At 31.4% G+C, this 14,279-nt stretch overlaps 1 protein-coding gene across 1 annotated transcript in view; it reads right to left on the bottom strand.

Annotated features, from left to right (window-relative positions):
- LOC147079718 (DNA-binding protein D-ETS-3-like) overlaps positions 1–377 on the bottom strand; it is a 207,558-nt gene extending 207,181 nt beyond the window's left edge. The window contains exon 1 of the mRNA XM_085943576.1: positions 288–377. Coding sequence (XP_085799702.1) covers positions 288–292 — 5 coding nt within the window. The 5' untranslated portion in view covers positions 293–377. The remainder of the gene's footprint in view (positions 1–287) is intronic.
- Between the last annotated feature and the right edge of the window lie 13,902 nt (positions 378–14,279).

The raw sequence follows: 14,279 nt of genomic DNA, 5'->3' as shown, positions 1-14,279 counted from the left end.
TACAATATTATATACATAATATGTATATATAATATATTATCGTTTCACATTTATATTAATACATCTATTGACGCGAAAGAACTTTTTTTAGCATAGAAATTTGTATAAATAAAATAATTTAAAAACTATTTATAAACTTTTGTATTATTGAACATTAGATAAACACAAAAAATGATTTGGAATTATTGTAATATAAAATATCTTTGATATGTTTTTAGTGTTCTAAGTAACAAACAGAATATGTACATTAGTTTAAATATAAACACCGGAAGTTGTTTTGCGCATACCTCATGATAAAGCCGTTCCTTATGAGATTTTCGGAAATTTTATTTTGCAAAATTGACACTGCACTTATATCACATACTACCCAGGTGTGTAACTACTGTTAATTAGTTGAGATGAGCGATGTTTCAAAAAAAAAAAAAACTGGTGAACACTTAGTAATGTGTTGATGGTAGAGCCGACGCAAGAACTGGGAATTGAGTCGATGGAGAGACAGCCCGCTTATTGTATAGTGGCCAAATTGACTGTATCCGGTACGAGGGAAATGCGTCGCGACCCATTTACGAATACAACGGGACTACAGTCACTTTTTATCGCATTATTAGGAGTTTTAGCACTGAGATTATCCATAATGATATCGATATCTTGCAGTAACTACGATCTAATTGACGAATTATAAAATTGTATGTGACACAACCAAGAGACAACTTTAAACGAATTTAAATCTTTAAATAACATTTGGTTACCCAGTGTATTTTAATATACAGGCATCTAATATCTGATAGTAAGGTTTTATTTACAAAAAAAATGAAAAGTATTAATATGTAAATTCAATTACATGACATATTTAAATGGCTCTCTAAACAAATCCATAACGTACCTATTAATTCGTTACATTAAAATATTTACACATTTTTTTAGAATTATTAATAACCATGTCCTTGCTTTTTCGTACGAGGTGGTTGTTAGTAATTTTGAAAAATCACGAACACCCAGGCTTTGAGAAAATCACATAAATATTGTGTCCTCACCGGGAATCGAACCCAGAACTCTCGGGTGGAAGGCCAGCGCCTTATCTTTCTTTCACCAGTTGAGTGAGGAATTTAAATCTCGTAGAGACAAAACCTTCCCAGATAATAATATCCATAATATAAAAATAAATATTTGTTTGTTTGTTCGTGTTTTATGCGCTGCCATACTGTTCATCCGATTGCGATAAAACTTTGTCAACTTATTGCTTGCACTTGCGCGAAGAGTATAGGCTATATATTATATATAAAAATGAATGTCTGTCTGTCCCGCATGCGTTCCTATACCATTCATCGGATTACGATGAATTTTTGGTAAGTGGTTGTATACACACCCGCGAAGGTTTCTGAATTAGAAAAATCATCATCTTCTTCTTCTTCTTCATTCTATTTTCTTTTATTTGTATGGTTCCTATACCATTCATCCGATTGCGACGAAACTTTCGTCAATTATTGTACGCACACTCGCAAAGGTTTCTAAATTAGTGCAACCATCTTCTTCTTCTCCTTCATTCTTCTTCTTTTATTCGTACGGTCCCTATACCATTCATCCGATTACGATGAAACCTTCGTCAGTTGTTGTGGTAACACCCGCAAAGGTTTCTGAATTAGTACAACCATCTTCTTCTTCTATTCTATCTTCTTCTATTCTTTATGCGTTCTTATATCATTCATGAAATTTTGACCGGTTGTTGTGCACATGCCCGCGAAGGTTTCTGAATTAGTACAACCATCTTCTTCTTCTATTCGTATGCGTTCCTATACCATTCATCCGATTGCAATGAAATTTTGATCAAGTGTTGTGCTCACGCCCGCAAAGGTTTCTGAATTGATCCAACCATTTTCTTCTTCTTTTTCTTCCATTCTATCTTCTTCTATTCGTATGCGTTCTTATACCATTCATCCGATTGCGATGAAATTTTAGCCAATTGTGCGCACGCCCGTGAAGGTTTCTGAATTAGTACAACCATCTTCTTATTCTTCTATTTATATGCGTTCTTATACCATTCATCCGATTGCGATGAAATTTTGACCAATTGTGCGCACGCCCGTGAAGGTTTCTGAATTAGTGCAACCATCTTCTTCTTCTTCTATTCGTATGCGTTCTTATACCATTCATATGAATGCAATGAAACTTTGGTGAGTTGTCGTGCGCACGCCCGCGAAGGTTTCTGAATTAGTACAACAATCTTCTTCTATTCGTATGCGTTCCTATACCATTCATCCGATTGCGATGAAACTTTTGTCAATTGTTGTGCACACATCTGCAAATGTTTCTAAATTGGTATTATATAAAATACAAAGTTTGTTGTTTGTTTGTTCCATCCAATTGTGATTTTTTTTTACTACATATTAATAAAATTAATAACGTTTTCATATTTTGGATTCGATTTTAATTTAGTGTTCTTTTGTTTGACTATTACTCATATTAGAATTATTTTCATGTTGCCATATTGTAATGCACAGATATTTTAATATTAAAAAAATAATTACTTCTTATTATTTTTTAAATATCTAAGATAAATATAACCACGAAGCGACCCTGTGCGAAGCCGGGTACTTCAGCTAGTAATCAATAAAAAATGCTAGATTTAGAAAATTAATAGTTGTGGTATAATTAAAACTTACATAATATATTATATAGCGATGAGTAAATTATCTTTTACAATAATTTTCCTGTCCTGTCAAGAAGCCCATACCTGAACAATATCAGTATTACGTTAAATTCTGTAAATTACATTTTAGACTTATTTGAAATTAAGTATGCCACTGTATTAGTTATTACTACTTAATTAATTAAAAAATGTAAGATTATATTATTATCTTACATCTTATTATTAGCTTTTGTAGTAATTAAATAATTACTAGAATATAAAAAATAATGATTATAATAGAGTATATTTTTTATTGACAATTGATATGAAATGGGGACTTTTCATGTTACACATTTTCTGTAACTTGGAGATTATAAATAAATAAAAACACCTCACTGAAAATTGCGATTTAATAAAACTATTTTTAACTAATAAATATGTCTGTCTATAAAATATAAAAAGACAATCTTTATGATAAAGTCACACACATATTTTTTGATTGTTCTCTTGCTGTTAATAAAAGTAGGAGGTAAATACGCTGAGCTCGAGATGGTAGCTTTTTGACTCATTATAAACACATTATCTATCTTACTTACATAATAATATAATGAAACGTATCTTTAAGTCTTACTAGTTCAACATTGCAGTGGTAAAAGGAATAGCCAGATAATAAAAACTAAAAATAAATAACAACTAGTTATAATTTTATAAAACATGGTAAGTTGTTGTATCAATATTTTTATGTTTACTATCTATCCTAAATTGTTGGAAATTGCTGGTAATAATAATTACAGCAATAATAAACGTGCATTTAACTTCCTGTGTTACTCTCGGGTTAATTTTACAATGAAAAATTATCATTTCTATTAAATATTTGTTATTGTTATGATAAACCGTCTGCCACTGAAACCATTCACGATTGTCTGCCAAACTGTCCTACAAATATCTATATCCTGTATTTTTTTCTTCATTCTGACTCTTTGAACTATTATAGTATCGTGTACATAACACTTGTCAATAACTTAAATTGATAGCATATGTACTCATAATAATGACCAGGATTCATGGAAATGGCATATGAAGCGCCTAGTTTCAAAAGCCCCTAAAACGATTTTAGGTAGATCTGAGAAAAATGAGAAAAAATCATATCTATTAAATCTGTGAACTTGATGTATTTATTTTTTAATTCGTTACATTATAAGGAGTATTTTGGCTTTCCATTTTAGCGGTATTTGTAAAGCATACCCAACCATTTTAACGGGTTTTGAAATTTACGCTAATTTTTGATCACACGTATTGAAGAATATTGGCGTTTTTTAATGTTCAATCTTTGGCCATCATATAGGTCACAAAATATCCATCTAACTACATATCTAACTCAAAAATTTTCAAAAACCGTTTTAGGGGCTTTTGAAACTAGGCGCTTTATATTATCTTTATGGCATCAAGTACCATGGGTAGATGATGTTTGTGCTCTATAATATCTATATAATAATATTTTCTTACCATTGCATGTCATATTAATTATAAATTTAACTACACACCCTACTACAATTAATTAAATCTGTCTAATATTGTGATCATTGTAACAAATTCAGTTTTATCTAAAAAATAGTTCATTAATAATTATTATGTATTTTGTGTATGATTTTATGTATGTATTGTTTATAATATGAAGTTTCATTAGCTTAGTTACCTAGTCGTAGATATACACATTAAAAGATTTTATATTTAATCATTTTATGAAATACTGTACTAACTAATTAATAACAACATAATATAATTGTAGATTGAACGTACATGAATTTGCAGCCATAGATATACACCAAACTATTTGGCTAAATTGTATGGATGAATGGCATTCGATTTAAGATATTTTATAAAAAAAATGTGATATTCTAGATGCTGTGGTTATCAAGTTATGTATTTTACATAAAATATTTCATCTTAAGTTTGGTATTGTAGGTTATGGATGTGAAATTAATGAATCTTGAACAATTTTAATAGAAAAAATATTTGCCGTATTTATGAGCCAATTAGGGATGGAAACAATAATTGAATGAGAAGATACAGTACTGAGTTCTATAGTCTGTAAGGGGTATAGCCCGATTGGGAGAATGCGCTGACTAGGAACAACAATGGACCGGTAAAGAGAGTAATGTCAAACAATTCAATTGAAACTAAATTGAAACTGCAAGAGACAAGTCAAGAAAATCTGGCTTTATTTAGCTACCAATGACATGGACATTGAATACGGATATTTCTAGAGAACTGATCGAAGGAAGTAAGAAGCTGATAATGATGATTATAGATATGATTTATAATTAAGATCATTGGCTAAATTACCACGTAGTGGGCCGTTAATACTTGTCACAATAGGCATTTTATTGTTTACAAATTAAATGCTCCCCCCTGTCCACAGAAAGACGTGACTTAAGACTTTGTTTTGTTATGAAAAATAGTTCTCATTTTATGATTCAATTATTTTTTTGCTCATTCACTGCATTCACTGCTGACCAGGTAATTACTAATTAATTACAACATTTAAATATCCAATGGTTACGCGCCTAGCGCGTCTTCAGCGATGAAAGACTTTTTAAAATACACACACGATGATTTGTTTTTAGGATACCATTGAAGGTCATAATTTAATGCAAATCCTAGGTCCAAATATTTGACCCCTTTGTCTGTAGAATGATCCGTCACAGATATCAAATAAATATTACGATTCGATTGAAAGAATAATAATAATTATTTAGGTATGTAAGTACTGATTCAATAATATATACATTTAATAAACATAATATAAAAAGTGTTTTAAGTTATATACCTAGTCGCAAGTATTATACGTATAAAGATGTTATAGTAGAGATTAATGAAAGATTTTTCTTACCAACGTTATCTCAAATTGAATGATCTGAATTATCGTCCGTCGCGATGCCTGCAGTCAAGAATCAACTCCTATAAAATATGCATCAGATGTTGCACTCGTGTTGTTTCAAAGTCCCAAGTTTTCTATATTTATTCACTGTTTTAATATATACATATATTTTAATAGATTTTCGTAATGTTTAAAAATGTATGTTTGTATTCATTGGTATGCCACATATAACTTTATTATACATACTATTCAAACAATAGCATACAGTAAAAGTATTACAAGTAGCTATCTACTGTTGAATAATAAATTGTTTGTTTACATTTTATTACGTTGGAAGTGGGAAGTTTTCCAGTTATGTCGTATTTTTAAAAATGTGGAAAAAACTGATTTAAGAAGCACTGCAAGGAATTAATATAGAAAAAAAGGATTTATTATTAGTTATAGTTAATTATTAGTATCTATGTACTATTTCGATGTATTAGTATTCATTTTATTTATTGTATTATTGTTGAATATCTTTATATTTGTTGTCTAACTATGCACCGAAAAGATATATAGTAAGCATATAACACGTAGAAAAAATTATTTCAATTAATCGTATAAAATGTTTACAAGAATGAGTCCAAGTATAAAAATGTATTTATAGATAAAATTCACACACAGAAATCTCCGATAACATGGGTCGAACGATAAAAAAGCATCCCGAAGGAGAGTCCAAAATTTGTCAGGCTATCGGAACGGGAAGATTTTCACTTGTGTTTATCGAATAGGTATTGTGATGTTGGTATCGGATATCGGTCTAGTGGCAGAGTTTCCTACCCTCGGGGTAGAGGCTTTCGCAGGTGGCGGAAAGCTCCGCCCATGGGCGTGCTTCGCAGGGGATGCCGCCCTTTTGCTCACCCCACCGCCCCCGTGAAAAGATACACTTCGCGGGATGAATCGACCACGGATAGATATGATAAATCCCCCCATGACAGCAACTCGCTCTTTTCAGTGCGTCGTCATACCGGTCTCCGAGCTTTGCAGCATCGATTGACATTTTTTGTGGCGTCGGTGACTCAAAAAATACCACATGCCATTGGGCATAGCGCCAGGTTATCGTAAAAAATATATTCTACGATAAAAAAAATAAATACATATTTATACAGGCATTTTATTGATGGCGAAAAATATACTTTTTTAAACTTATCAACATCCACTACTGGCCATAATATTATGTTTATTCCATTTATTACTGATATCATCCATTTTATTAATTCTTCCAATGCTCCGATTCGATCTTATTCTCATTTTCACACTGATCATCCTTTCTTACTAATGTGGCAGGCCCACAGCCACTCTATTCACGCTACGTGATGTAGATATAAGAAGTATGATAGTTATTTATATATTTTAAGATATTTTTGTTTGTCTATGGATATTTTCATTAACGATTTTTTTGTGAAATTATATTTTTTCATAGATTACTCCCTCACTCAAAATTCCACAACAAAAGAAAATTAATAAAAAAATTAATAGAAAGAAACAACGTTAGGTAGGTATGTAATTGCATTGAATATGTAAAACGGTTTTATTTTAAATACATGATGTAATCGTTTCATCATAAAACGGTGCCAAAAATTTATACAGGTAAATATTTTTGATAATTACAATATTTTAAGTGTAAAAAAAATGAAACCTAACTTTATTACAACTGTATTTTTAACATCTAGTAGCAGCTTATCATACTAAAATACGGATTTAAGTAAAACAAAGATTAACATTTTGGTTCGTTCTATTACAGGGGAAATCTTAATCGATCAAAGCCTGGAGCCTTCACGCACCTTAAATCGTCACTGCATCCGCCCTTTATGTGTAAAATATTTATAAATTACTTATTAAGTCATAATAAAAATAGCTGTCCCTATTTGATATTAAAAGTTAATTAACGATAAAAGTAAAATCAGTTAATGGTTAAATAATTACTAAGACAAAATATGTATAACTGCGTTGATAGATATTGACTAATGCGCAGGTACTACGCCAGGTATCTGCTACGGAGCGTAGACCTATGGCGGATTGTCTACACGCTACAGTTTGTCACAAATAATATTGATACAGCTTTATAACACCGATCTTATTCAGTATAATAGCATTATCGAGCATAGTAATATTATTATTAACTGCTGTTGTGAACATATTTAAAAATCTTGTAATGATAATTAGGTTTATATCATTCAATGCGCATATTCATTTTTTTTTAAATTTAGGTACATTTATAATATATCGATTGTTATTAATTTCTATTATGTCAATTTATTACACAAAATGCATGACTTATATTAAATTGATATAATGTGTTTCATATAATCTAAAAGTACTATAATTGACCTTACTAGCTTAGCCGTTAGTTTTTTATAATACATTGTATTTCTCCATTCATTTTGAGAAATATTTCAGCCATTAAATAATACCGAAGTAAATTCAATGGACTTACATACTTTCAAGTAACAAGTGTACATTAATTAATTCAGGTAATTATGCACCATTATCGTAAGTGGTGATACTTTTGAGTATTTTTTATTTTTATTTCGAGTCCCACAAAAATACAAATGAAGTGACCAACCTCGCCAACTGACACTATTTTGGTATCCAAAGGCTTCTGAAAAATAAGGCACTCACCCAAGGAAAACCAAAATAACTCTCTAAATACTAGACACCCAGTAAACACAATTAGAGAAATACTAATTAATACCATTGACAGGAGAGCTCTAAGAAGAATCATTGGGCGTATTAAAGAAGGTGACATTTAGAAGTCGATGTATAATTTGTATTTGTATGTATTTGTATGTATAATACACCTTATTAAGGCGAAAAGGTAAAATGACATATGAAAGTGTCATGTGTATAGAATGGCGCAGGTGTAACCAGCAAGGCAGGCTATGTACCCTGAAAGCAAGAAGTGAACCACAGGAAATTTAAGAATACTCGACTAAAGTAAAGGTACGGTAGGATCGATACTGGAAAAGTTGGAACCCAAAAACCGTTAAGAGTAAACTTTTCGTGGCATAAAATAATGATGATATCAATATATTGAAAAATACATTTAATAAAGCTAGGAAAGTTTATTGGCATTCAATATCTAAAGCTCAATGACGTTCCGGTATATTCTCTCCTGATTTTAATTGGATATTTTTCTTCTATCTATCTTCTATAAAAAGTCAGTGAAGATAATTTTTATCGCCTACTATCCGGAACTGTTCAGTAGAGTTTCACTGGCACTACTCACTAAGATTCTTTAATCAAGATATGCGGTGTCATCCTTTGCTACGTTTACTGCTGATCTTTCCGTGAATAACGAATGAGTCGAGAAATTCTATACATATGTTTTTTCAATTGCATAAATAAACTATGTATTAGATAATATCATAGTGTATTAATATGTAGAATTAATGATTCATAGTTATTATTGATCATGGATCTAGTTGACTGAGAATATAAGTAGCATCTGTTTCTTGTATTTTTTTGAAAACACCTATTTAGCTCTTTGCAAAACTGCCAAGATCCACACCAATTCGTAGAGTCAAAGAATATATGTTATTAAATTACTGGTAATTACTTGATATTTTGTAATAGCAGTTTATTGAAATAATAAACTTATGATTTTAAGATATTAATTATGACAATTTCAAATACAATATGTATTTTAACGCTAAGAAATTTTCACACAGCCCTGTCAAAAATCACTTCGAATACTGCATGAAAATTCTTTACTGAATACATTAAACCACTATCTGATAATAGCCTCGTGTTAATGCGTAGCGTAGAGGTAATAAATAGTAGGTATGAATACATTATATTGGTCGAAGAAAGGCGAGGAATTACTTTGTTATTAGGTAACATGATTGTGGCATGCAAGAAAGAACCTACGATGTACCAACATGCTACAAATCTTTATTGACACGTGTACAGAGCCGCACGTTTTACAATTTTTACACTATTACCCAGGAATAATAAAAACCAATTAGTTGATTTCAACTTCAAGCTGAAGAGCCGCCTATAATTAATTACACTTACAAAAAGGTATCAGTAAATCACTTGGGTAACAATAATTGAGACTCAGCAGCATTTTTCTTTGACGCAAATGACGCATTCGATTTGTCGTATAACTAATAAATTATACCAAAATCTTTAAAATATGCGTATTTATGAGAGTGCGCGATTTGATTCGCACGTAAAAACTCGCGCGCATTCCAGGTGAACGTGGCCTTATTGAGCCGTCCACATGCACACGCAGCGTGTCATTTATCGCGCAACAAACGCAGGCACTCGCTAGATTCTCGATAACACGATACGCCGCTAGTGCATGTGGACGGCTCAATGAAGTCACCTGTAACTCGACCACACGCGAGAGACTTGTCGTGAACGTTTGTGGACGGCTCAATTATGTCACTTTTATGTAAAGAGGTAATATCGTCTCTGTTTTGGCAGAACACACTAATTGGAGAATACTAGTTTTGAGTAATTTGACTTTGAAGTTGTTAAAATGTTTGAAATGGTCTATCATGTGAGTTTATTAATTAATCGTAAAAAGGATGACTTTAAAATAAAGACTGGTTTTTTATTAAGAAAGTTTCCATACGGTAAAGTTTGAAATAAGGAACATTTTGGTATAACTAACTCAATATGTCATTTTTTCGAATTAGTGTCTTCTGCCAGAACAGTGACGATATTGTGTACCTGCCTATACCTTTGAATAGTTGAAGTGATTTTTTAACGTGTGTATGTTTTACCGCTCGCCGTGTCATAAAATTGTATGCACCAAATTTGAGTGTTATGCAAAATGTTACCCTGATACTCATTTTATTACAATTTTTCACAAGATCGCGACAAGTACGGTGGCCGAGCGGTCTAAGGCTGCAGATTGTATAAAAATTGTCGACTTGGAAACTGTCTAATAATAATAAAGTCTTGTGTGAACTGTCTAATAATAAACATGTATGCAATCTGTCCAATGGCGCATACATCAAACTCTCTCAAATTATAAGTTTATATATAATTGTTTAAGGACAATATGAAAATTTAAATATCAGATGGCATTTATAACTCATTTTGGATAATATTACTTGATCCATTACTACCAGGGCTCGAAATGGACCGGGGCACCGTTCCTGTTCGTGAAATCGGTAAAATTATCGATCCGTCTCGTGGAAAAAATAATTTGACCGTCAGAGCTAGATAGGCCATATAATAGAACATCTAACACACTTATTTTTATGAAATACAGATAAAATTTGATAACTTACTATGTAAATATCTTCAGAAAACTGTCGAGCGCTCCGGTTCATAAACTTTTCCATTTTGAGCGCTGATTACTACTCAAATATCTTCACAAAAACTATCGTTATAAGAAAAGCGTAATATTGTGCTGAATTGTGTAATTAATGAACTTTAACCAGTGGCTTAATATTTAATATTTTCATTTTTAATATCTTTTCATGCTTTTGATATCGTTAACTTAGCTGATATCACCCTCAATACACCCCTACACATGCTAATATATTTGATTTACTTTCGGTCAATATAACACCCGGGTCATTTATCATTAGGGTATTTCAGAGGCTATTTGTTATAAAGGGTTCCTTACATTTTACACGAACATCGGAAGCATTTAAAAAACATAACAATCAACTAGTAGTGTCGATCTGTCTTACATCAAAGATTGTATCAAATAATAATTAACAGTAAAAATAATAAATTACAAACACACACATTAATATCATCTTCTACAGATAAATGGAATTCATTACACCCTGTAATAAATGATAATTTAAGTCACCTAAAATAAATTTGGTTTTTATACAAGAATACTATAAAATATGAAATAAATTGAAATCACTCAGTTTATTTTTTAAATTGCGTTATGTAGGCATGTACTGTATACATATCGACTCTAGAAATGAAAAAGGACGTAACTCTTATTTTTTTCAAATATGTTTTATTGGATAATAACGTTGTAAACGACTAAATAGGGACACGTTGTATCCAAAGGGTGTAAGCTGCAAATGGCAATTTATTATCTAAATTTATTTAAATGAAGTGGGAAAAACGAACACCACCATTTTTGTTGGTTTTTCTTTAAATTACTCAATAATTAATATCAGATTGGGAATATAAAAACAAAATTATTAATTACCATGCACTTCACGGATATGTATATTTTCTATTTGACCATAACAAAAACGTTTTTGTGCCTCCTATAAAATTTGATTTGTGAGAATTTCGCCCATTTTCCTTTCTACAGCCGATATATTGATTTTTTTTTTAAATAATGAAGTAAAATTAAGAGGACTGTGATATACAAAACTATAAGTAAACAGATGGAAGCTACTTTGACCGCTATGAAATTTGCCTTGTACAATATTTTCTCGCTTCTTGATCTTTGATGCTGATATAAAGTCCCCCTTTTCTATAATTAAGCAACAATAGAGCGAAAAAACTTAAATTGTTTTCGTTTCCTATACAAATTTTATGTAAAAAGGGAACGTATGTAACTACCAGCGTTCGCCTTGTTGGAATTCATCTAGGAGATCGTTATCAAAATGTGAAGTTAATTTCGAAAAGCATTCATACAAAAATAAATGTTACATTCAATAGTAGGTACATAATAATAATTTCCAATTTTATATTATAACCTACGCATTTTTTAAAAATCCTTTAAGCTGTAGGTATAATAATTATAATTTAAACATAACACTGCCCAAAGTATAGAGACTTCTAAGATTATCAAAATTTGTTTAATATTGAAAAATAGTATAAAATAATCTTTTTTATAATTAGGTGCCTACTTGTTGAAAGAAATAATAATCTAATTTGACGTAAAAATCAAGCTCGAGCTGGATCGCAAACGACAACTCATTAACTCATATTTTTAAATATTCTTTAACCGGGTTTTTCGATTACGAATACGACTTTCATTTTTCTTCAACACGAAAATTGTTTAATATTATAATGACATATTTATGGAAAAAAAGTAAAAAATATAATATAACTGAGTAGGTGACGTAGTGAGTAGGGAATGCATGTCAATGTACGCAACATAGATCGATTGAAAATGTGATAACTTTTGGTATGCTTATTACCTACCTACCTATGTTTACTTAACTTATTCTGAAGTATGGTTTCCATATCAGACGTGCGCATTACCTTGAGAGAACCTATAAACGGAACTGGCAATTATAATAAGTAAAGTAGGTACATGGTTCTAACTCGCAAAAATTTAAAAAAATCTTATCCATACAACCGCTTTCATAATATGGGTCTATCATTATCACCCCACCCCTAATCCGCAGTGCAGTTTCATCTATTCTGATTCCAATACAAACTATGAAATACCTAGATTATTTCCTCACTTGAATAATTGTTACCAAGACGATTAACTTCTTCTTTTTGCGCCAGATTCATTATCGGACGTCGGCAATGAGTCATTTTCTGCCTGCCCGCCGCTTTTCTAAATATGGATGGAGTGCTGAGCTCAAACCAGTCACTGAGATTCTTGAGACAGGCACCTATCAAGACTTGATAGGTCTTGATATTAACCAAGGCCAACTTTGAGGCGTTTGAAAAGTTTTCTGCGTCATAATATGGAGATCTCCTTAGATGCATCACTTTCAACTCCTGACTCCACTGTTTCGGCCGACTTTCAATACACGGTTACAGAGGGCACTTCATGCCACTAAAGGTAAATGACGGCGGAGTCGAGACTCTTTTTTATTTTCTAAACTTCTTCGTTTTGGGACGTGTGGCACAAAAATGTTTTCATTCTGACATGTGCACAAATCGCGGCTGCATATACACGACGGGTGAGGATGGCGTAATTAATAAAATACATTCTCCTCTGTCAGGGTTTCGCGTACCGATTTTTTTAAATGATAAGATACGCAAGTTGATATCTCTCGGGATGCTACATGATGAGCAAAAGTATCGCAACTTTCTTGTTTGTATTCTATGATTATTTCTTTAATTTGGTTCATCGTCGATATATCACCTCGACATTCGCAACGTTGTCTTTCCAGCTGATACGAAGCGTGCGTCTGTACATCCACATTTCGAAAGCTTAAAGCTTCTGAGCATTGTTTCTGAAAGTTTTCGTCTTCACTATTTACTCGTATAATAGTATTGAAAAGACTCGTTTTTATTCTGTTGGAAAAGGTCGTGGCAAAGGCGCCATTGGCTTTCTCTACTTGACACTTCAGTATCTATTTTTAAAATTAATACTCATATTAAAAACTTAATTGTTCGGTGAAGAAGTTGACTTGAAATAAAAAAGAATGAAAATAGTTTCGGTCATAATTTTAGATGAACGGGGTATTCGATTTCACTGTTATAATACGAAGGAAGAAAATATGCGGTATCAGGAAAAATGGAATACAAAAATATAGGCTGATTACTGTTGAACACTGTCAGGATATGATCTCGCAATGATATAAAATGCAAAATACATCAGTTTTTAAATTAAAGAAAAGATATTTTTCGACACAAATCCATTTATAAAATAATGTGATTCCCATTTTATAAAAGTTATAAATATCCTGGTATGTAGTTAATTTGGTTTATTTATTTTCCACACAAATACATTTACTTCTACTTCATCAACAAACTCCTTATGTGATGGGGAACACTACACAATCAAATTCAAGATGAGCTTATCACAATTAAAATATTTTTACATATTATTTAAAAAATGTCGACCTGTGAAAAATGATGAAATAATTAAAAGAAATCGAAGATAAA

Source organism: Rhyacophila brunnea, unplaced genomic scaffold, assembly GCF_057557595.1.
Source record: "Rhyacophila brunnea isolate RB1 unplaced genomic scaffold, BYU_Rbru_1.0 scaffold_1, whole genome shotgun sequence".
Classification (NCBI taxonomy): Eukaryota; Metazoa; Arthropoda; class Insecta; order Trichoptera; family Rhyacophilidae; genus Rhyacophila; species Rhyacophila brunnea.
Note: the sequence above shows the minus strand (reverse complement) of the source record. Positions and strands in the feature narration are given on the sequence as shown.